At 44.7% G+C, this 22,993-nt stretch overlaps 1 protein-coding gene across 1 annotated transcript in view; it reads right to left on the reverse strand.

Annotated features, from left to right (window-relative positions):
• Positions 1-21,504, reverse strand: part of CACHD1 (cache domain containing 1) — a 205,830-nt gene extending 184,326 nt beyond the window's left edge. The window contains exon 1 of the mRNA XM_028102467.1: positions 21,259-21,504. Within this exon, the coding sequence (XP_027958268.1) occupies positions 21,259-21,504 (246 nt within the window). The remainder of the gene's footprint in view (positions 1-21,258) is intronic.
• Positions 21,505-22,993: the final 1,489 nt, after the last annotated feature.

The raw sequence follows: 22,993 nt of genomic DNA on the forward strand, positions 1-22,993 counted from the left end.
AGGCTGTCTACACTGTACGTACAGGATATATTCAACCCTTCTCCCTCCCCCAAATAATGCTTTCCTGATGAAAATTTTTTCTTTGTTGTTTTTATTCCAAACTTCTAATAAAGTCCTAGTCTTTTTAAATTCATGGGCAAGTATTTGAGAGTTCCAGACTTTCAAGCCATCTTTAGTCAAGAAAGAAAACTAAGGAAAGATCTTTGAAGGAAAGGGAGTATAGGATTTCAACACAACAAAGCTAATGTCTTCCTGCTAATTTTCATTAATAAAACAAACAAACAAGGGCACAGTCCTTGAAGAAAGGCACCTCATTTTCCACTGCTTTGGGTTACTACATACAAGACCTTCTCATTCATGGACTGAACATTTACAATTTGGATATTTATTTGGAAGCAACTCCTGCCCAAGCCACAAAGCAGAGTAACAAATTTAAGGCACTATTACTATACAGTCCTCTCATACTGGTCTCCAGACATTAACTTTAAAAGTAAATAAACCTACCTTATTGAAGCAAAGTTTTTCTAGATTCTATCTTTGAACTCTCACATGAGCCGCCACCCCCCCCCCCCCCCCGGCCCAGGGTTGCAGGTTCACTGAAAATGGGCAGGAGCTTTCAGTCCTACATTTGAAAGAGGAAAACGTTGCTTTGCACCTATATTCCCACTGCTGTTCTGACCTCCCCTAAGACTAAGACATTATTACGGAAAAGCAGGATACAAAGCACTTTTACATTCATGCTTCACTGGGTCTGCACCGTAGTTCTTTGAGGGAGCTAGTATTCCCACTTCACAGATGAAGAAATGGAGGCTTGGAAGCCAAGTCACTGAGTCTTAGTACAGCTACTCTGTAATGGTTCTCGAAAGGCTAAATATTTTTGAGACTCCCTGAATGAGGAACACTGTGTGGGCAAAGCACTGCACCTACCACAAAGTGCATTCCCTTCCCTCAGATGTCTGAAGGGCACACACATCTTCTGAGAAGATGGAAACTCATCAGCTTGAGGAGAAAATGCCAAGTTTAAAGTGAGCTTGTTAGAGAGGGAGCTATCACAGATTATTAATTTAGCCTTCTCTCCCAGCAAGTGTTTGATGTAAATGGCAAGGGTTCGAAGGTCAAAGAGGAAGAAGTATGTGCTTTAATTTTTCCCCCCTAGAGGTGCATGAGTGTTTTCTATTAACAAAAACCCTGTAGCCAACAAATCCTGGGCTTGGATCAAACGACCCTCCATCTTTTAAGTTATAACATCACAGGGAGACATTTCAAGAGGAAACCGGGCCCAGTCAGACCTGCAGTACCAGAGAGAGGGCTGTTCTGCCCTTTGGGAATTTGAAAAGCATCTTCCCTTTTGCTGAAACTGCTTAGCCACAGACAAAAATGTGCCCAAACAGTTATTCTTGATCTATAAGCAGGGGTGAAACTGGAAAAAGGGGTTAAAAAAAAAGGGGAGCCGTAGCCCTGAGCAGGGGCTGAGCTAGAACCATTTAAACCTAGAAGACCAACCCCTTTGGCCAAAGTTCGGAGGAACAGACATTTTGGCAACAAGCTTGATCCACCGGGCTATGTCCGAGTTACGTGAGAATAGCCAATACTTAACAAGTGCTTGGCACAGTATGCAGTGCATAGTAAGTGCTCAATAAATAATATCACACACTTCCTTTTTCCAGGCCCTTAATACAGGAGGTTCATCCCATTCATTTCTTATCCCCACATACACCCAGGACCCTCACTGCTACACAAAACCTAGAAGTGGGGGATAGAGCATTAAATCCTAAGGACCCAGCAACACCTCTCTTCACACAGGCTAACACTTTGTGAGACCTCTGGCATCAGGCATTACACCAGACACGCCCTCAGACCTTCTCTTAGAACCCTACAGCCACCAGGAGTGCACCCCCAATTTTTATGGCAAGGAACCTTGAAGCTCAGAAGAACAGGAAGCTTGGATTAAAACCCTAGTTACTCTAACCAGGCTTTTGTGAGTTGGCCTGGGAACTGGGTCTGCTTTTATAACCCCTCTGGCTGAATGTTGTTCCAAACAACAGACTTCAAAATGAGCTTTGGAAGCCAAAGTGTTTGTAAACTGAGGATAGCTGGAAGTGTTCACATCTCTTGCCACCTTCGGGGAATGCCTCTGCACTACTTAAAAACAGCTTTGAGTCTGAAGCAAATCCACAAAACCTACAGGAAGATAAGCAGCCCTTTCCTGACAGGACAGTCCTAGGAGACTGGAGAATGGAGTCTCAGGCTTTTTAAAAAAAATTAAAAATCCAAGTTAAGGGTCTATAGGAAACACAGAGGAAGAGTCAAGCACAGTAATGGTTTTCAGGCCATTGTTGAGTCTTCTAAAAATGTCCTAAGAAGGAACTTGGGAGAAACTAGCGTGCAAAGAGTTAAGTCCTTAGGCAAGCCCTGCAGGCCACGTGACCCATCCACAGCCCTCAAGCCAAGTCTTGACCACTGCACTGGCATAATTTCCCTGAACTCCCCCTCGCCGCCGCCCCCGGCACCCCCTGCTGTTTGCAGGCCGCTCTCTCATCTCCCCAGGAGCACATCTGCTCCAGGAAAGCAGGCCTGCATTCTGTTGACTATCTTCAGCATCCACAAGGATGCCTGGCAAGTAGTAGACATTATCTAGATGTAAAATGAAAATTTTTTCATCATTTACCTAATTTCCCTGGTTATTTTGTTTACACACAGAATCCCCCCTGAAGTTTTAAAGGGGCTAGTTATATAGTGATAGGAATGTTTTGAGGAAAAAGGCATTCATAGAATTCTAATATGACAAAACTAGGAAGAAACAGTCCACTGTCTATACAATCTTGATCTTAGCCTAACTAAGAGAACCAATGTTTAAAAATCAAATGCTAATAAATGGAAGTTACCTAAAATGATGCTGTAAGACACTGCTTGGTATTTAAATATGTTGAAACAATGGAGGAACAATGGCAGTTATGTTACCAGGTTTCTCATCTCTTGATTCAGTGTCAGAGACATGGCACCACATCCCTTTATTTCCATAGTTTAGGAACGTGCTAAAAGAAAATTCAAAAAGAAATTCACTGTATTACATTCAAATCCTGTAACTCTTGAATCAGATCAAAGAGAAGACAAATTTTTGGAGGCCAAACTAAAAAAGGATACTTTTCATACTTCACCTCCTTCATATTTCACTATGTTGTAATGAGATTCCCTAAACACTCAATTTGATAACTTTGTCCAAAATAGATGGTAATTGTCCTTATAATTATACAGCTCTCAAAAATCATGTATTGAAATCCAATAAAATTTGTATTTGTTTATTGAAACTAATGGGTGTTAGGTTTTCAAACAACTACATGAACTAAATACAAGTGGTTTAATAACCACATCAGACAGTAGCAATTTTTTTTGCTTTTCTAAATGTCATCATGAAACAGAAACAAGAAATTAGGGATGGGCAAATAGAGATTGGTCAAAAACCTGAGATGTGCAAAACACAGATTATAAAGAGTCTGTCACCAGGTGCTTAGAAACAGGGTCCTGTCCACAAAAGATAGGTTATTAATATTTATCTGTAATAGATTTACAAAATGTAAATCCACCAGCATGGATAATTCCAAGCCAAAATCACCTCACATCAACATAAAACTATATTCTGATATATAAAGTAGCAGAATTGCCTTCTAAACTAATTGATTTGGGTTCTTTTACTAACCAAATAGATGAAGCAGACCCAGATTATCATGCTGACATGACTCAAGTTACGTCCTACGTTTCACATAAGTGCTCAGTAAATATTTAAAAGTGAGAGAGGAGAATCCAGCATAACTAGGACACTAGCCAAAAGGATTAAAACCATTCTCATATTCTGCCACTGAAATGATCAGTGAATACAGTAAAGGTTTGTGTCATTTCTCTGCTGCCCAAATCACTAGATTAGGCAGGAGTCAGGAAATGCAGGTGTAATCAACCAACGCCCAGGTCTAGGAGTAGATCCTGATGAGCACAAAATAATGGAATCCCAACCTCTTGCATTCTGCTAACCACAGCCAAGTCCCATCAGGGTAAGCCCAAGGCACCCTCCAAATGAGTGGAGGAGGGAAGGGTCGTCTTCTGATGTGCTCCTGAGAGGCCTGGAATCCCAGCACTCATTTCCCTGAACAGGTAAAACCAGCCTGAGGATAAGCTGACACCTTGAGGAGGGCAAAGCCTGGAAAGAAAGGAGGTGGGGAGGAGGTAGCCAGGGCTCTAAATCAAACTGTGCCTGAAGCTCACTCTCTCTGTAAACCTCTTTTCAGCTATTTAAGACGACAAGCTCACTTTATCTTTTAAGGCAGTTTCAGCAGGGATGGGTTGTTACTTGCAATTCAAAACATCCTAACAGAATCAGAGAGGAGCATGAGTCTATGGCGTATGTACATTGCCACCCTTACAACAATCCAGAGTTGAGGCAGGTATTATTTTTCTGCTAACAAAGTGAGAAAATGAGGCTATGGAGGGGAAAAAAAAAAAAAAAAGACTTGTCAAAAGTTACATAGCTGGGGGCACCTGGCTGGTTCAGTTGGTAGACCATGTGACTCTTGATCTTGGGGTTGTGAGTCTGAGCCCTACGTTGGGTGTAGAGATTACTTAAAATCTTTTTTAAAAATCTTTAAAGTTACATAGCTGGTAGGCTAAAGTCTCAACTGCCTTTAATAATCACTTTGGCAGAGAATATCTATAAATATGAGCAATCACTGTTGTCTCCCACTTTTTATATGGAAAGTCTTCTTTCCTTGATTCTTTTTTTTCTGTTGCAGCTGTCCTTTCTTTTAATAATAGCCTTGGCCCACGGGACCTTTGTTGATAGACATCATTAACGACTACGATTTCCTCATATTTAAATGCAATCACAGAGGCAACTGGGATGCTATCTTTCCATGAAGAATAAATCCCTTCATTTCTCTAACCGGTCCCCCACCCCCACCACATACATACAACCAGGGCACCCAACAGCCAGAGGGATTATTTCTAAAGCAAAAGTCAACCACATCACTCGCATGCCCCAAATCCTTCCCATTTCAGCCAGAATGAAATGAAAACTCGTTGCTCTCCACAGTGATCTATCCTTTCTCCTCTTCCTCCATTCTTTCCTTCTATGCCTTCTTTCAGCTTCTCAAACACACCAAGTTGGTTTTCCCACCCAGACCACGTGCTTTCTACTCCTTCCCCCAGCTTCTCCCAGGCAGCCCCCAACACATCCTCACCTCAGCTCAAATACCAACCCCTCTAAGAGGCCACCCTTGAACCCCACATTAACCTTCTTCATCTTCACAGAACTGATCACAGTCCAATGTCCCCTTTATTTGATTTTTTGCATATTTAAATATCCATCTTCCTCTTGTAGAAAGTAAGACCCTCAAAGGTAGGGACTCTGTTCTGTTCATCCCTGTGTCCTACAACTTGAGCAGAGCTGGAACATTACAGGAGTGCAATCAACAGTTACTCATCAATTGATTGACTCAATCTAAGAACCTACGTAGGCCACATTAACCAAAACTCCTTAATAGGGCTTTGTTTCTAGCTGAAAACAAGAACTGCAAAATCCACAACTCTCTTTTAAAGATTTTTATCTATCCTGGATTATGGTTTATTCTTTCTAACCCTGGTGATTATTAATAAAAGCAAATACCTTTTTTTTAAGTTATCTTGTTCTCACAACAGATTTTGGCCCCCATAAGGAAAATAAAAAGTACATCTGAATTTAAAACAAAACAAAAAAAACCCTCAAAACTGAGGCACTTTGGAACTTGGAACTTTTGGAATGGAAATGTTCTAAAACTAGATGGCATCCACTGTAAACATCTACAAAATTAATAAAACCAATAAATTGTTTTTCAAAAAGTCAATAAGGAAACAACCCAATTTAAAAATGGTCAAAAGTTGGGGTGCCTGGGTGGCTCAGTTGGTTAAGTGTCTCTCAGCTGGGGTCATGATCCCAGGGTTCTGGGATTGAGCCCCATGTCCCTGCTCAATGGGAGCCTGCTTCTCCCTCTCCCTGCTGCTCCCCCTGCTTGTTCTCTGTTAAACCTCTGTCAAAAAAATAAAATCTTAAAAAAAGTCGAAAGTTTTGGCATTTTGCCAGAAAATTACATCTATCTATATATATATATATTATACACACACACAAATGGCAAATAGGCACATTGAAAAATGCTCCGCACCATTATTCACTAGGGAGATGTTGATTAAAACCACAATGATTTATTACTTCACATTTTACAATGGTTAATGTTACAATGACTGACCCAATCAAGTTCTGGTGAAGATGGGGAGCAACCATGACGTTCATACATTGCTAGTGGAATAACAAAAGGATATAGACCCAGGGGCGCCTGGGTGGCTTAGTCCATTAAGCATCTGACTTCGGCTGGGGTCATGATCCTGGAATCTGTCCTCCCAACCCCCCTAAGCCCCCCACCCCCCACATCAGGCTCCCTGCTTCTCCCTCTGCCCCTCACCCTGATTGCCCTCTCTTGCTCTCTCAAACAAAAATCTTTAAAAAATAAATAAATAAATGATAGAGACTGTCTGGAAAGCAGACTGGCAGTTTCTTACAAAGTTTAACGTATGACATAATAATCCCACCCTTAAAAATGTGAAAACTTATGTTCAAACAAGAACTTCTACTTAAATGTCTATAGTAGGAATGCTTATAGATTTATGATTTTAAGAAATCCAAACCTTTTCAATTGGTAAATGGATAAACAAACCAGTGGGTTGGTACACAACAATGGAATTCTATGCAACAATAAAAAGGAATGAACTATTCATATACACAGCATGGATGAATGTCAAATTATGTTAAATTTAAAAACCAAGACTCAAAGTGCAAATCATAAAGCATTTATAGCACATTCTAGAAAAGACAAAACTACAGAGATGGGGAACACCCCAGTGGTTTTCAGGGGTTCCAAGTGGGGTGAAGAGAGGACTGACCACAAAGGAGCAACATCAGAATTTGGGGGGTGATAAAAAGTGCTCTGCATTGACTATGATGATAGTTGCTTGACTGTTCATTTATCCAAATTCATGGAACTCTATACCACAGAATACCTTTTCACACCCATCAGGATGGCTATTTTACAGAAGCAAGTTTTGGCAAGGATGTGGAGAAGTGAGAATTCTTGTGCATTGCTGTAAGAATATGATGTCAGTGGGGTGCCTGGGTGGCTCAATTGGTTAAGCATCTGCTTTCAGCTCAGGTCATGATCTCAGAGTCCTGGGATGGAGCCTCACATTGGGCTTCCTTCTCAGCAGGGAGTTTACTTCTCCCTCTCCCTCCGGGATCTCTAATAAGTAAAAATCTTTAAAAATTATATATATATAATTATAAATATATAAGGGGCACCTGGGTGGCTCAGTCCTTAAGCATCTGTCTTTGGCTCAGGTCATGATCCCAGGGTCCTGTGATTGAGCCCTGCATCAGGCTCCCTGCTCCGCAGGAAGCCTGCTTCTCCCTCTCCCAATCCCCCTGCTTGTGTTCCCTCTCTCGCTGTGTCTGTTAAATAAATAAATGAAATCCTTAAAATATAGATATATATAAAATGTCAGTTACTATGGAAAACAGTAGGACTATTCCTCAAAAAATTAAACATAGAATTCTGTGATCTAGCCATTCCACTCTGGGTATATACCCAAAAGAAATGAAAGCAGGGACTCAAACATCTGTACACTCATGTTCATAGAAGCATTATTTACAGTAGCCAAAAGGTGGAAGTGTCCATTGACAGATGAATGAACAAACACAATGTAGCATATACATACAATGGGTAATTACTCAACCTTAAAAAGGAAGGAAATTGTGATTCATGTTATAACATGAATGAACCCTGAAGACATTATGGTAAATAAGTCAGTCACAAAAGGACAAATATTGTATGATTCCACCATTTATATGAGCTGCTTAGAGTAATCTAATTCATAGAGAAAGAAATTAATAGTTACCAGGGGCTGCAGGGAGAAGAAGAGAGATGTTTAATGAGTACAGAGTTTCAGTCAGGGAAGACGGAAAAAGTTCCGGAGACGGATGGTGGTAATAGCCACACAGCATCATGAAAGTAGTTAATGCCCAGAACTGAACAATTAAAAATGGTTCAAATAGAAAATGTAATGTCATGTAGATTTTACAATTTTTTAAATAACATGAAAAAATATTTGAGGTTTTTCAAAGATTTGGTTATAAAAGGTCAAAGCCACATTAAAAAGTGATGATTACTATCTGCAGGGGAAAAATACTTTTACTGCATGTAACTAAACGAATGTAAGGCAGTGTGGGGAAAGTATATTTGAATCATTAGTGCAGGACTTCATTACTGTACTCAGTTGATTCCAGGTTTTTTTTTGGGGGGGGGGTTGTTTTGTTTTTTTTGCCAAGAAATAACATGGGAAGCATGAGTATTTTTTTTAAATTATAAAGAACTATGAAGCTACATTTAAATTTTTCTCCATGATCTATGTGAATGAAGCTGCAGTCTCTTCTCTCTCTCCTCCCTCACCTGGAAAAAACAGATGGCCTACTGCAGATTGTCCAATTTCCAGACCTCTACAGATCCCGGGTCTTTCACTCTGAATCCTCATCCTTCTAATGGGACCTTATCAGGAAAGTCATGACCAAAGAGTTAATGGCAAACAACTATCCTTGTGTTAACTAGGAATAAGACTCCAAATTCTTCACTTGCAGCATCTTTCTGCACGCATACTAAGTCAGCCCCTGGTTTGATTTCAGTTCTTCAAAGTGGGCCATAGTCCTGCCTCTCAAGACTTGGATGTAGGCTCTTCCCTCTGTTGGGATGCTAGTCCCCCCACCCCAAACCCTCCCTTGATTCTCATTCCTCCTTCAGCAGCTCCCAACTCCTCCCCTGATTGGCTCCTTCTTTGTGAGGCTCCCCAAACCCTCGCCCCCCCACTGGCTCCTCCTCTTTCTGCAAACCCCCTCAACCCCTCCTCTGATTGAGGAGGTGCTGGAAAGGAGCCAGATTCTTTCCCATACTACCAGTTGAGAGTTGTCACTCCCTCTCACCCTTGTCCAGTTAAGTATTTGAGTGATTATAAGTACCAAGCACCATTCCACATGAAAACAGGACTGAACAATACAGAGCAACCTGTAGGAGGTTAAGGGGTGTGACAAACAATAAAGTAAACAAGGTAAGGAGACAGAGTGAGGACAGGCAAAGCAGGGTACCATTAAAGGTGCCCTAGGAGTGCTTCTTGCTATTCCCAGGCAGAGGGAACAAGTTCAAAGACCCTGGGGCAGGTGTGTGCTTGGAATATTAGAGGAACAGTATATGTGTGTGTGTGGGAAGGGTGGTAGTTGGGTGGGGTGAGGGGAGGTAAAGCCACAAAAATATCAGGGGCTAGGTCCCATGTGGCTGTAAAGGCCCCTGTAACTTGGGATTTTATGCTGAGTTAGACAGGAACCTTTAGAGAATTTCAGGCAAAGAAGTAACATTCTGACTCCCCCCTCCCCAAAGATTTTCAAACATCTCCCTGGTAATCTTTCTAATAGCCCTGGCTTCCTTCTAATACTATTCAAAAATTGATAGTTTATATTTACTTACATGATTATTTCTTTAATGTCTATTTCCCCTAGCAGATGGTATACTCCATGAGAAGAAGGCTTGTGGCTCTTTTAAATCACAAACTGAAATCCAAGCATAGGACCTGGCATATAGTACATGCTCAATAAATAGTTAATTAATAAATTCTAGCCTCTAGGATAAAGTAGCTCTAAGTACATACTCTGCAAATACACTTTTGTCTTTGTTATATTCCAATATACATACCTCAATTTTCTCTCACATGAAGAAATTAGACATCAGAACCAATCAATACTTAAGAGTCCTAATATGCTTGATATTCTGCTAGATACTTTCACTAATCTGAAACATTTTAAATCTTTAGTAGCCAGTAAAGGCTGAAGACATTTAGCTGTAAGCCTAGAGTAATTAATGAAATTGATACATGAAACAGTAGCAAAAGCTAAATTTGGAGTAAACATGAGAATGTCACAAAGTCTACTGTTGAAAGTTGGCCAATTTCTGTAGTCCACATTTTTTGAGTCCTTACTATGTGCCAGAGACAGTACTGACCCACACCAGGACTATATGATGAATAAATCTGGGCAGAATTTCGTTATGGGAGTTCATGCTCTAATAACTCCCACCTGTACAAAGCTTTACAAGTGTTTGCAACACTTGCCCACATTTATTATCTCAATATACATGTATGGAAAACAAAAAGGTCTAGGCTTCCTTGATGGTCATATTAATTTACACTAACTCCAGGGAACTCAACCCATAACAAATACGATTGGTTCACATTCAGGACAAAGTCTAGTCCCCTGTCCTGTATCCCCTAACCCCACCCCAAGACTACAAAAGGGTAAATATCCCCATTTCACAGGAGGATTGATGGAGTCAACTCTGGATCCAAGAGCCAAGATTGCCAAAAACCTCAATTCTCCAGGCTTTCTCTGAAACCACACAGGCAGCAACAACCCAGTGACCTTCCCCCAGCGAGAAGAGAGAACAGGAAGCAAAGAGTAAAAAACAGCCTCTCTCGCAGAGTGGCCAGGGGTAGGCCTCATTCAGAGGTGCCACTTCTACCCAAGCAGAACCCGGAACGCATCCCACTTCAGCACCTCCTGCTTCTGGGCTGGCAGAAGAGGCCCTGGCTTTGGAAAAAGCCAACCCAATAAAAGTGGATGAAATTAGGACAAACAAGTCCAGTATCTGGGCATGGGCACAGGGAACCATCCAAATGGACAAAAACATCCCATAAAGTCTCATCTGAGTTAGCAAATAATTGAGGATGGGCAAGAAAGCCAACAGGTCCTTCTGTACCTCTTATTTCTTAGAAAGGAATGTAAGCATCACAGAAACACTTAAGAATATTTAAGTACACGCCTGTACTCTACCAATAAGGCAATATATACTCAAATCACTTATAATTATTATAACATTTATGTTAGAGAGGTGATATCCTTCAAAATTTCTTCTTCAAATGTGTTTTCATGGTTAGACACTGCACACTTCTTTATGGCATCCCTGTGATTCTTTTCTCTCCTGTATAGAATCCTCACTTTATTTTCAAGATACATGAGAATACAAAGACTATTTTAAGCTTGGTAATTATTTTATATATGGAGTCAGGGCAGACTGATGAATCTGCACTCCACTGTATTTATGGATCATTAATTTCTAGCCATTCCTCTTTTGAATTAAGATTTCTTAAAAAGAAAGTTGGCCATCATATACTAGACTCAGTTTGTCTTGTTTCCTTAATGCACGCCTTATCAGCTCTGCCACAGCTGAAGTGATTCCAAATTGCTTTATGACACACTTGGATTTTCTCCCACTAATAATTCCTCCTTCCTGCCCATGACTGGCAGGCGTCTGCCCCCCTGCAGTAATGTGGGACAGCTAATTATCTACCAATCCACCTTGCTATTCCACACTTGGCAACTTTTATCTGCACGGGACAGATGCACTCTCCACGTTTGAAGTAAAACGTCAGTCTCTGCTAACGCAACAAGACTTACATCACTAATGATGTCTCTACACTTTGAAGAAACAACTCAAAGCCTAATTAAAAATTCAGATTCATTCTCACTGGCTTGTCGATTTTCACTGCCCTTCCACCAGGGCCTCGAAAGTATTTTTTTTTTAAATACTCCATGCAAAAGTAAAACTTAAAAAAATGTCCAAGGGGAATTAAAAAAAGTGCTACAGTCTTGGGCCTTGACAGTCTTTAAAATAATTGTTATGGTTGGAACAGAATCAAGACGTTATCACACACAACAGATAACAATTTACCCACTGGTTTCTTCTCTACAATTACAATAAAACACACGATTTCCAGGGAAATATGGACTGTAAGTTACTTTTCAGCGATCCACGCTGGTATTTAGGTGTTGGAATTTTTCTAACTGTAATTAACTCAGAAATCATTGGACTATGTAATCTGAAGGAGAGGAAAACTCCTTTCTCCTTTTGAACTCAGAACAAAGTGGGCAAGGTAAAGAGGCATTCAAATGACATTTTATTTTGTTTCATTATCAAATTGAATAAATAACTTCTCCAAAGTAATCATTTTTTTTCCTCGGTGAAAATTAAAGCAAAGCAAAACAAAAACTTCATACTCCTAATGACTAGGGAGATGCAAGTTCTGGGAATCCAAAATAGAACTTTGCCTGAAAATTACAGGTGGAATTTCCTTCAGTAGCCTTTACATAAACAAAAACCAAAGTGTTCCTCCCTTCAAGTTTTGTTTTCTTTATATGCTTTACCTTTTAAATAAAAAATTACTCTAGTGGTGGTACAGTTCACAATTATAAATAAACGGACCATTTAAAATTGCTCTTAAAAAAAAAACAGCTAACAACATTGTAGAAGTCTCAAAATTTTTGTTTCATCTGTGGCTCACCAACTTTTAGATATTTCAATAACTTACTGAAACAAGAACAAAAACCCAGTCAGTTGTCAAAGTCAACTATCAGCTTTATATTCTCATCCGTCAAAAACTCTCCCCCCTCACAAAGGAATGTAAAGGTCTTAATTAAGTTTCCTTTCCATTTTAAGGCAAAACTCTCTTGGAAAAAATGGAGCTCCCACAGGATAATACTGTGTAAAGGGTCAAAAAGCAGGAGTTTTAAGACCAACACTTGCGTTCTAAGTCTACCACTATACTACTGGTGTGATCCCCAGAGAGCCACCTGCCTCATTGGGCCTCAGTTTCTCATCTGTAAAAGGGAGGTAGATGTGACGCTCTCTCATTCTTCCCAATCCTCATGGCACCCAGTGATCTGAGGAACTGAATGGTCAGGGAGGAAAGGTGTGCCACGGGCCTGCTAAGCCTGGATTTGTACACCACCTGAGGGCAGACCACAAGACCGCAGTGGAAAGCTAGGCAGCCTGCCTTCCAGCCAGAAGCAGGGAGACCACACAGCAGGCCCTCTCTGAACTGGACTTGGGGAGTCAGAACAAAGCTATGGAGAAGGCCCTAGCAGCTGGTGGCAGCTGGTGTCTGAATCCTAAACCATTTCAGCTGAGTTTTCTGGGTACCGAGCTTTCTCCAGATTCCTAGTTCCTTTTCCCCCATAGCACATCTCCAAATGCAAGACACTCAGGCACGAATAGCAGCGAGTTCCCAACTCAAACACTGCTAAGCTACTGCCTGCCATGTTGAAACAAAGGGGAGGACCTATTTAAGAAAGTAGGCATGCAGAGAAACTGTGTACTGCCCACATTGTTTGAGCCCTAATCTAGGGACTGCCCAAAGATCTACCCAGACTGTTCAAGCACTTAAAGCAATAGTTCCTTTCTTGTTCAGCCAGTGTAACTGGGTGTTCTTTACCTGCCATATAAGAAGTCTTGACTGAAATGAAGGATCCAAGGATCCCACAACCTGGCCTCTGTCTAGTTCTCTGACCTCTATCTGCACCCTTCCTTCCCTCTGGCTCTCCAAACTCCAAACCTTAAAGCCAGGTTTCCATTCCTTAAAGGTATCATCACAAAGGGGCCTTCTGGGAACTCTACTCTTTGACTAACCAACTCCTTCCTTCCACCTTTTTTCTGGAAAGCCTTCCAGAAAAATCCTTCTCCATCCCCTAATACATAAATGTCCCTGACATACTTTCCCCGGCATCCAGTAATACTTCCCTCATCCACTGCTCTGGAAATTAGCTGATGGAGAGCTCAGACAGGACCTAGTGCCTGACACCAAATATTCAATAGCAATTTGCTTATGGTAACAGAGAGCTCATCTCCCAAAGCAATCCAATTTAGAACTCTTCTATCAGAAAGTTTTCCTTTCCTTTATACAGAAGCTTGTTTCCCCATAACCTTTACACCCAAGCATGGATTTTTACCTCCTGGAACCCACAGAGTCCTTTCAATCCAGGCACTGCAAATTGGTGGCCTCTGGCCTGATCCAGCCTGCAGACGTGTTTGGCTTGGCCCACAGTTTCTGTGCATTTTTTTTTTTTTAAATCCAAATTAGTTGCCAACACTTTTAAGAATCTATAGAGTTTTGTCTAAAAGCCAGACATCCACCTTCTCCTGAAGAACAGTCACGTGGCCTCACCAGACCCACATGGCCAGGGGACAACTGCGGAGGAGATCTGCAGCTGCTGTTTACAATACCAATGCCACTCCCCACTGAACCACACCTCGCCTACCTCGCTCATTTGGTCTGACTGACTCCTTTTAGCCCCAGGTGTAGTCTAGAGCCCATAGTTTAGCCTTTCTTTCTAGTTGGTCTTGACCCATAGAAACTGGTTTCGCCTCCCTGAAAATACATGAGCCCTCAGATGGAAAGCAATGGGCGTTCTTGGCCTCTCCTACACTCTCCCAGCCTCCAGTTCTGCATGGAGGCACCCAGTGAATATTTGCTGACAGACTCTTCAGAAGACAGATGTGTAGTCCACCTTCTCCTCTTCAACCTTCCCCTCTCCCCCACTTACAGCTTATCTTGCCTTATCCCTTCCTCACTCCTGCCTTCTCTGGAAGGGGCAGAGAAGAGGGACAAGGAGAAGATCCAGTCCATGATGCATCAGTCAAATACATGTGCAGAGACTATATGCTGCTCACTATGAAAACAAGGAACCTCACAGCCTCAGGCAGAAAGCTAGATGTGAAAATGGGGGCCAACTGCTTGTGTAAGGGAGGGGGGAAAAGGGTCCCAGAGGAGGTCCCCCCCAAAAAAAAGAAGCTTGGGCATTACTTCTGGAAGCAAAGCTACTATTCATAAAGAGTTGGGGGGGGCACAGCGATGGTTTTGCTCAAAAACTCAGGCATGTCACCATAAAACACTAAGTATATACCCTTCAAATATTTGTCTTTATCTGTGGATTGTAAATTCTATATACTAGTACACCATTATGTATATTATAAAACTTTTTTAAAAGATTTATCTATTTGACAGAGAGAGACACAGCAAGAGAGGGTACACAAGCAAGGGGAGCAGGAGAGGGAGAAGCAGGCCTCCCCCGGAGCAGGGAGCCCGATGCGGGGCTCGATCCCAGGACCCTGGGATCATGACCTGAGCCGAAGGCAGACACTTAACGACTGAGCCACCCAGGTGCCCCTTATAAAACATTTTAAAATACAGAAATAAGGATGCAGTTTAAATATTCTGGATGAAAATAAATTATGGATGAAATTAGGGGAGATCTGGAATTTGCTTCAAAAATAATTGGGGAGTGGGTGGAGGCGGGACAAGCAGAGATAAATGTAGCTTGACCAGGAGTTGCTGTTTCAGCTGGTTAAGAGGTACATGGGCATTGTTATGCTATTCTTTTGGTTTTTTTCCTCAAATCTTTGTTAACGAAAAGTGTGAAAGCCCATACTATTAATAACAGGGTAATAATTTCTTCGTAAACCCCAAAGGATGGTTTTGCACCACATCCCTAAGTCTGTACACCCCACTTTGGCAAGCCCTGGGACAAGGAGTGACCACACTGAAATCTGCAGGTTCTCAAGATTTGCTTTTGGTTTCATTCAGGCTTAGGAACTACATGTTTGCCTTCCAGGTTCTGTTCCTGACACTAAAAAGATGGTCCCATACTTCTGTTTACTGACTGTTCCTATGTTAGACCTTGTGCTAGATACTTGTCTTTTAATATCTATTTCCCTTCATTAACACCATGAATGAAGCATGAAGACACTAATATTCAGAGCAATTTAACATGCTGAAGTTAGCATTAATAACTTAGCTGAGTCAAAATTGTTGCTTCTGTCGTCCCTTCCTATTTTGAATTTTTTGTTTGTTTTTTTTTTTTTACACCAGGTCAAAACAGATCCAAAATAAATCCCACTGCACAGAATACCAGAATTCCAGAGTTCTGCAAAGTTCCTGTCTGCTCATCCACTTAAGCTCAAGGAAGGAACTCCTCAAGCAGCAACCAGAAATAGCACTAAGTTATAAAGTGTGAAACCATCTCCTTCCCCTCCCCCCACACACCTCCAGACTCAAACAGGATTGGCAGGAAAAATATAAGCACAGGCTCCGATGCCAACTAAGACAGGTATTAGTGGAGAGGAAGTGGAAAGAGTATTAAGCACAACGGCGATAGTCCACCAGAAGTCATTCAACATGATTTCCCCTGGCTCACTCTTACCAAGTTCAACTCCGAGTCATCCATCAATGGTCAATTTTCTTCTACTCCTCAATTTCAGAAGAGAGAAAGGCAGCAATTTTCCCTGCTAGGGCCTATATTGTACATAGGGCATAGAATAAAACCACATTATTTGCAACTAGAGGTGACTCCCCCCCCAATAAGACATTCAATATTGCTTAAGTACACATTCAAATTATCATATACCATTCCTGGTACAATAGACAGGACTTAGGAAAAAATACAAGTCTGACCTAAACATAACTGCAAACCAAAATGTTTGAGTCCAATAACCACAGAAGCTCCAGAGTGGCAGCCAGTGAGCTAAGACAGGAGGCCATATGAAATGTCCAAGAGTCACAGCCACATCCCTACTCAGGGCTTTAAGATATACCAGCTATTCTGTCCAGTGCCACCAAAGGGTATGAGAACTGTTCAGTGAACTCCTGATTTGGTCAGCCTTCATGTTTGGGGCTTTCAGGATCGACCTCTGTGTTCACAGTTCACTGAAAACACTGAGAAAAGAGTAACCAACTTCCCAGACTTCCCCAGATGGCCTTGGGCAGCCCTCCTCTGTGCTCCCATAATGCCTCGCTCCTCTCTCTGCCTCCGCACCACCCACGGCATGCTATGGCCTCTGCCTCTTGCCAACCCCCTGGATCATACCGCCTCTTTTCATATTGGTCTCCATCATCAGTTCTGAGCTTAAGGGCACAGACCAGGCTTCATCCACCTTGTATTCCCAGCTAAGTCTAACCCAAGGCCCTTCACAGCAGAGAAGGCCCCCCCCCCCCACCAAAAATTTGCTGAACGTATGCAAAATGAACAATGCATTTAGGCAATGCGGTCCTGGTACATACAAACGCCTCCCCTTTCACTTTCAGCAGCAGCCTCGAATTTACAACTTCGTTCTAGATTTTCAGCCAGCACCTCAGCCCAGCTGAGCCTTTCAGTTCCTAAAGTCACATCTGTCCTGGCTGCTACCCTTGCCTGAATTTGAGTTGGAGCTCTCGTTTGTGCTTCTGGTACTTCTTCTGCCCCTCCTGGAAGGGCCCTCCCCACCCCCACCCTATCCCCCCAACACCCCCCCGCCCCACCTTCCAGGCCCCAAACAGCAGCTGTCTGACCAACCTGCTGGTGTGTGTGCCAAGTTCACAGTCACTATGCCCGGCCCAGCAGAGCTGCGTTAGAGCTAACATCAAGGCGGGCACACTGGCCAGGTGCCAGGCCCTTGCTGTTAAGAAGCCTGTATTGTCATATAATGTTAAATGGGCCTTATAAGTGCCTGGTGAAATGGTTGCCAGAGCCAGATATGCCTTCTAACAAGCAGACATTGTTCTTTAACCATTTTCCCTGTGCAATCTTCCCTCCTCCTGCAGATTACAGACTCCTCCAGGCGCTATGCCGGAATACCTCCTTGTAAATCCCCTCAACACCTAGCACAGGGTTCTGTGCACAGTAAGCTTTCAATTAATAAGCTCTCCATTTAAGAGCCACCATATCCACCAACACTTGCCAGCCCCAGCTTCACAGGAACAAATGCCTTCACATGCACTATTTCCAGTAAATCCAATCTCTAGGAGGAACCATCATCCCCAGTCTTGCAACTAAAGATCGCCCAACTTTTAAGTGGCAGGGCCGACTCCAGGTCTCCAAATACCCAATGTCAAGTTCTTTCTTTCCCCTCCAAGATGCTGCTTGATAAAAACTTGCTGTGGGAGCGATAGGCAGACACACATCTGCCTTGCCACAGCCACTCTGCTCCCCACATCTCAATGTTGATGGCTTCACTCCGCCAGACCCCTGAGGAGATGAGGATTAGGTTTTTGACTTTTACCCATGATGTACGAGGTCTGCTGGGGTTGGGGGGGGGGCGGCGGCAGTATTCAGTGGCAGCTTTCCCAAGGCCCTGGCAAAATTAGTTGGTGCAAATCATTTAAAGTTTTTTTTTTTTTTAATTTTGTCCATTACGAGAAATGAATGACCAAACAAAAACAAAAACAAAGCACAAAACAAAAAAACCCAACCCAGGAGTAGGCAGCCTTCACGAGAAAACCTTTCCAAGAAAATCTTTAAGACAGAGAATGAAAAGCTGTCTATCAGCAAGCATCATAACCTTGCCATGGGAAACTGCAGTGCTGAAAGAAGGCCTGATTTTTGCTTTTGTAAAACTACCCCTTGCAACCCCCGGTGAGCAGTCTGTGCTGCCATTCGAAATGCTGGATCAGGCCTCATTTGAGGGCTGCTTCGCAATTTCTCAAAATTAAAAATGGTTTTTGGAGAATTTCTTCCACAGAAGGGGTTTAAAAGTCTGAAAATAGGCTTTTTACATGTAAACTGACCTGCAGAAGGCTTAACAATGAGGTGCTCTCCCGAAAGGTCTGCCCTTGTGCTCCAAATGCCAAGGTCAAATGAGCCTTGACTGAGTGGGAATATTTTTTTCTTGCAAAGAGACCTAACCTGTCTCCAAAACCCCTCATATCTGCATATCTTCTACCCCACCCCTCCTATCTGCCTATGTAAGTCTGACCCTGGCCACCTTAACACCCACAGGAGGCTACCTACCTCTGAACGACAGAATAGCTCCACAGCTATAAAATCGAACATTCCACAAGGGAGGACTCTATAATCTGCACTTTAAATACCTAAACCCACATAATTTCAGACCCATTGAACAAATCCCAGAGGTTTACAGAGGAAAATGTGAGGCTCCAAATCTTTGTTCTAAGGGCCAAAAAAACCTAACCTGCCTTGGATTTTATTTTACAATTACTCCTCCCCCCAAAAGCTGGCAGTCCAACAAAATTAAAAAGAGACTCTTTCCCCAATTTTCCCCAGATGGAGGCAAGTGGCAGATCAATGTACAGCTCAAGGAGAGGAATTTAAATACAGTATGTGCTTCTCCTTTCAAAAAAGGAGAGAAGCCACTTCACATTTTGCCAGACAAAACCCTGTCCCCAGGAGGCCAGTTTCCACAATGAGGTTGCAAAGGTGCTAGAAAGAGGCCAGTAGGGAGGAGATACAGGGCCATTTGGGCACAAACCCCCCCCACAGATCAGAGCTTTTTTTTTTCCAAAGTGTCTCCTTTTCAACAGGGGAGCCTTTTAAAAGTACATTTGCTTTGGATCCTACCTGAATGACAATGTGTTGGGATCCAATTTCACCTTTTGTCAAGGATCGGGTGAGAAACAGTAAAACCGCTGTCAGCATCTTAGAAAAAGCCAAGTCCCTAGCTTATATGGGGAAGCGGGGGGGGGGGGGATACTTACAATCCCTTGTCCCGCCCTAGTGATGGGGTGAAGGTGACAAATGCCTCCTAATCTTACAAGCAGTCTGAAACTCAAACATATTAGACGTCCTTTATTTAAAAAGGTGTCACTATGCAAAAGACAATTGTGCTCTGAATTGAAACATTCACCAGTGGGGGGGGGGGAGATCTTAGTTCCTTCCTAACATTTTAGTTCCATTTCCTCTAAAAGTCACTTCACTCCTAAGAACTGTCAACAATCATCAGAAAATGCATGTGGAAAAGGATAACAGAACCTGAACCTGAAAAATCTGCACAGAAAAGGACAACTAAATGATGTATCTTGAAAGCTTATCTATTGTTATGCAAATGAAGAAATATCAGACTCTATTGCACTTCGTGGCCGGGTGTCTGCAAATACAGAATTACCTTTCAAGCAAGCCATCCACTCCTCAATCTCAACTAAAAACAAAACAAACAACAAAAGCCCAATGTCTTTCACTACAGTGGAAAAGGTCTGGAGGAGTGATTTTGGGAAAATTGTATCATCCTGAGAGAAGACTCAGGGTTGAGGGGGGAGGCCTGCTAGGAAGAAAGATTTTAAGGGGGGGCGGGGGGCGGGAGAAGACGTCGGAAACCTGAATCCCAAAGTGACTCAAAACACCTCCCCCGGTGGGAGGTGGAAGGGTGGTCACAGTAGAATCGAAATCAGAAACCTATTCCGAGAGCACATTCCTGGAAACTTCGCCCTTTCGAAGACCACATTTATCACCATTATTGTTGTTAGAATGCATAAGGGAATAAGGTTATTTTACGGAAGAATGTTACAGCAAAGGTTCCAGACTCTTAAGGTCACCTCCACCTCTCCTAATCGACTGGGCCTTTCTTGCAAGAAGATAAAATAATGGCAGGGTAGAATCTCCAGGTGGTTGCTGTTTAGCAATTTTTACTACTGTTATTAGTAACACCTTCAGGATTCCTTCTTAGCCACGGGCAATCTTTCTGTAAGCCTCTTCCTCCATTGGGGAGGGCCAACATGGTAAACAATACAGAAGAAATGGAAACCTTATTCACTGTTTCCCCTTTTTCCTCCCCCAAAAAGGCACACACAAAACAAAAATCATACAGCGAAGAGTGCGTAAACGACAACAGCAATAGCAGAAAGCAATAAAAAAAAAAAAAGTCCCCCACACCGAACCAGAGTGGGGAATCTACCAGGCCAGCCCCTCCCCCAATACACCCTGGCGGGGAAAGGGAGCGCAGAGTCCGCTCCCGAGGCCGCTCTCCGCCGGGACCCAGGTGGCCCGGGAGCAGCTGCGCACGCTGCGGTGCCTTCCTTCCCGGCGCCCATCCGTGCGCCTCGGTCTGGGGGACACAGGGAGGTGGTCAAGGGGGTGGGGTAGGGGAGGGAAATCGTCGAAGCCAGGCGGGGCTGTCTGCCCCGGGATGGGTACACAAAGAACGAGGGGAGTTTGCAGGGGTAAGGGGGGTGAAAACAAGACTGCGGGGGGAAATACGTGCAAAATTAGGGAAGGGGATTCGAAGAAACCGCTGAGTCCTCGCTGAGATAAAGGAGCTGTTGAAGGGTGGGGAGGGCGGGCAGAGTGGGTTCCGTGCAAAGGACAGAAGCCTCTGCAGAGGAGAAAGGGAGAGGTACCTGTGTACATGAAAGAAGAGTTGGTGGGTAGTCGGGGGGGGCGCGGGGGGAAGTCTGCAAAGGGCAGAGGTGTCTGGCGGAAAAGGAGCTCGGTACATACCAGAGAGGTCTGTGCGTGGTCAGTAGGACCTGTACTGGAGAATGGGACCGGGCTCTGCGCATAGGAGAAAGGCAAGATGCCTGGCAAGTTCGGGGGGCGCAAAAGGGGCCACTTACCTGCATGGTGACGACCCCCAGTTCCTCGGCCGCCAGCCTCCGCATCTGGCTCGCCAGCACTTGCGCCTCGTCCAGGATGGAGAAGTCGGCGTCGGCCACGGCGCCCAGCAGCCAGCACGCGCCCAGGCAGAGCAGCCAGAGGGGCGGCCGCGGCGCCCGGGCCCCGGCCGGGCCGGACGAGCCCCGGCAGCCGCGGGCCAGGGCGGCCGCCCCCGCCGTCTCCTCCTCCTCCGGCTCGCGGGCCATGCTGCCTCCCCCCACTCCCCGCCGACTGGCTCAAGGCGCCGGGAAGCGGGGAGGGAGCAACGCGAGGTGCACCCACGGCCCGCTCAGCGCACCCCGCAAAACTTTCTTGCCCTTCTACAGACGCCTCTGCGCGCCGCGGCGGCTCCCAAACTTAGGGGGCGCCCGGCTACAGCGCAGGAGCGCGGGCGGCCACCATCGCCTGGCTCCGGCGGCGGGCGGGAGAGGAAGCGGCCGCCCGAGCGCTCCCAAGGACCCCGGCGCCGGCGCGGCCCCCGCGGCGCGGGGCAGCGGGCGTCTCGGAGGGTGGCGGCGCCCGCACCCGGCGCGCGGGCCGCGGGGCTGACAATCGGAGAGGCGAGCCGCGGAGCTTTCGCTTCCCGGGAGTCCCGGCGCGGCGAGGCGGAGGCGGCGCAGGCGGGCGGCGGCACCCGCGGAGGAGGAGCGGCGCCCGAGCGGCGAGGCTGGGCAGCCACCCCAGCGAGGAGGGAGAGGGGGAGGCTTAAAACACACACACACAACAAAAAACTGAGAGAAAGAAAGAAAGCAAGCGGAGGGGGGAAAGGGAGGCGTCTGGTGCCACCACGCTGCACTCCGGCTCCGTGCACTTCCCGACGCGGCCGCTGCTGCTGCTGCGGTGATTTATGGAAGGAGGGAGAGAGGCGGGGAAATTCCCCCAGTCGCCCCTCCTCTCTTTCCCTCGCTCCCGCCTCAACCGGCCCCCCAGGAGCCGGGGGCCGGAGAGCCGGCTCTCTTCTCGGGTACCAGCCCTGCCGGCGGTGGGGTCCCTCGGACCTTATCCGAGTGGCCGGGGACGGCGACCCACCCCAGCTCTCACCGCCATCGCCAATGCGACGGACTCCGGGATCCCACCCGTTCCACGTTGCATCCAATGTCCCTTTAAGTCCTGGGACGCCGGCTTTCTGCCTGGCAGAGTTTGGGAAGGAGGGGAGCGCCGTTTGTGGGTCCCTTGCTTCTCTTCGGTGTTATTAGTAACAATCACTCGACGAACCAACAGGTGCTTTTATTAACCAGCTACTGTGTGCCCGGCACTGTGCTCTGGGGTTGTATGCATTAGCCTTTAATCCCACCACATCCCTATAAGGTACGTATCTTTATCCTAAATTTTTAGGTAACAGACTGAGGCTAAGAGAGGTGGAATAAATTGCCGAAGGTCACCCAGGGGACAAGATGCAGATCCAGAATTAAAGCACGTCTGATTCCAAGGGTCTTGTTCTTAAATACGACATAGTTCTTTCTGTCTCTCTTTGGAAATGAACCATCTGATCCCATCAAAAGTAAAACAAAACCCGCAAAACTACGGAACGGGAGTTGGCCCCACACATCTGCGAAGCACAGGGAGGCCGGGTTAACCTTCCTATGCTTACTCCTGGCTCAGGCTGAGAAATCTCCCGTTGGAAGCACCTGGAACAAGTGGATGGTTGGGGTGGGGGAGGGGTATGCTGAGGCCGCCCTTCTTCCTTCCAAGGGT

Source organism: Eumetopias jubatus, unplaced genomic scaffold (assembly GCF_037043125.1).
Source record: "Eumetopias jubatus isolate StellerSeaLion01/CBP00866 unplaced genomic scaffold, mEumJub1_p1.0 scaffold_4, whole genome shotgun sequence".
Lineage (NCBI taxonomy): Eukaryota > Metazoa > Chordata > Mammalia > Carnivora > Otariidae > Eumetopias > Eumetopias jubatus.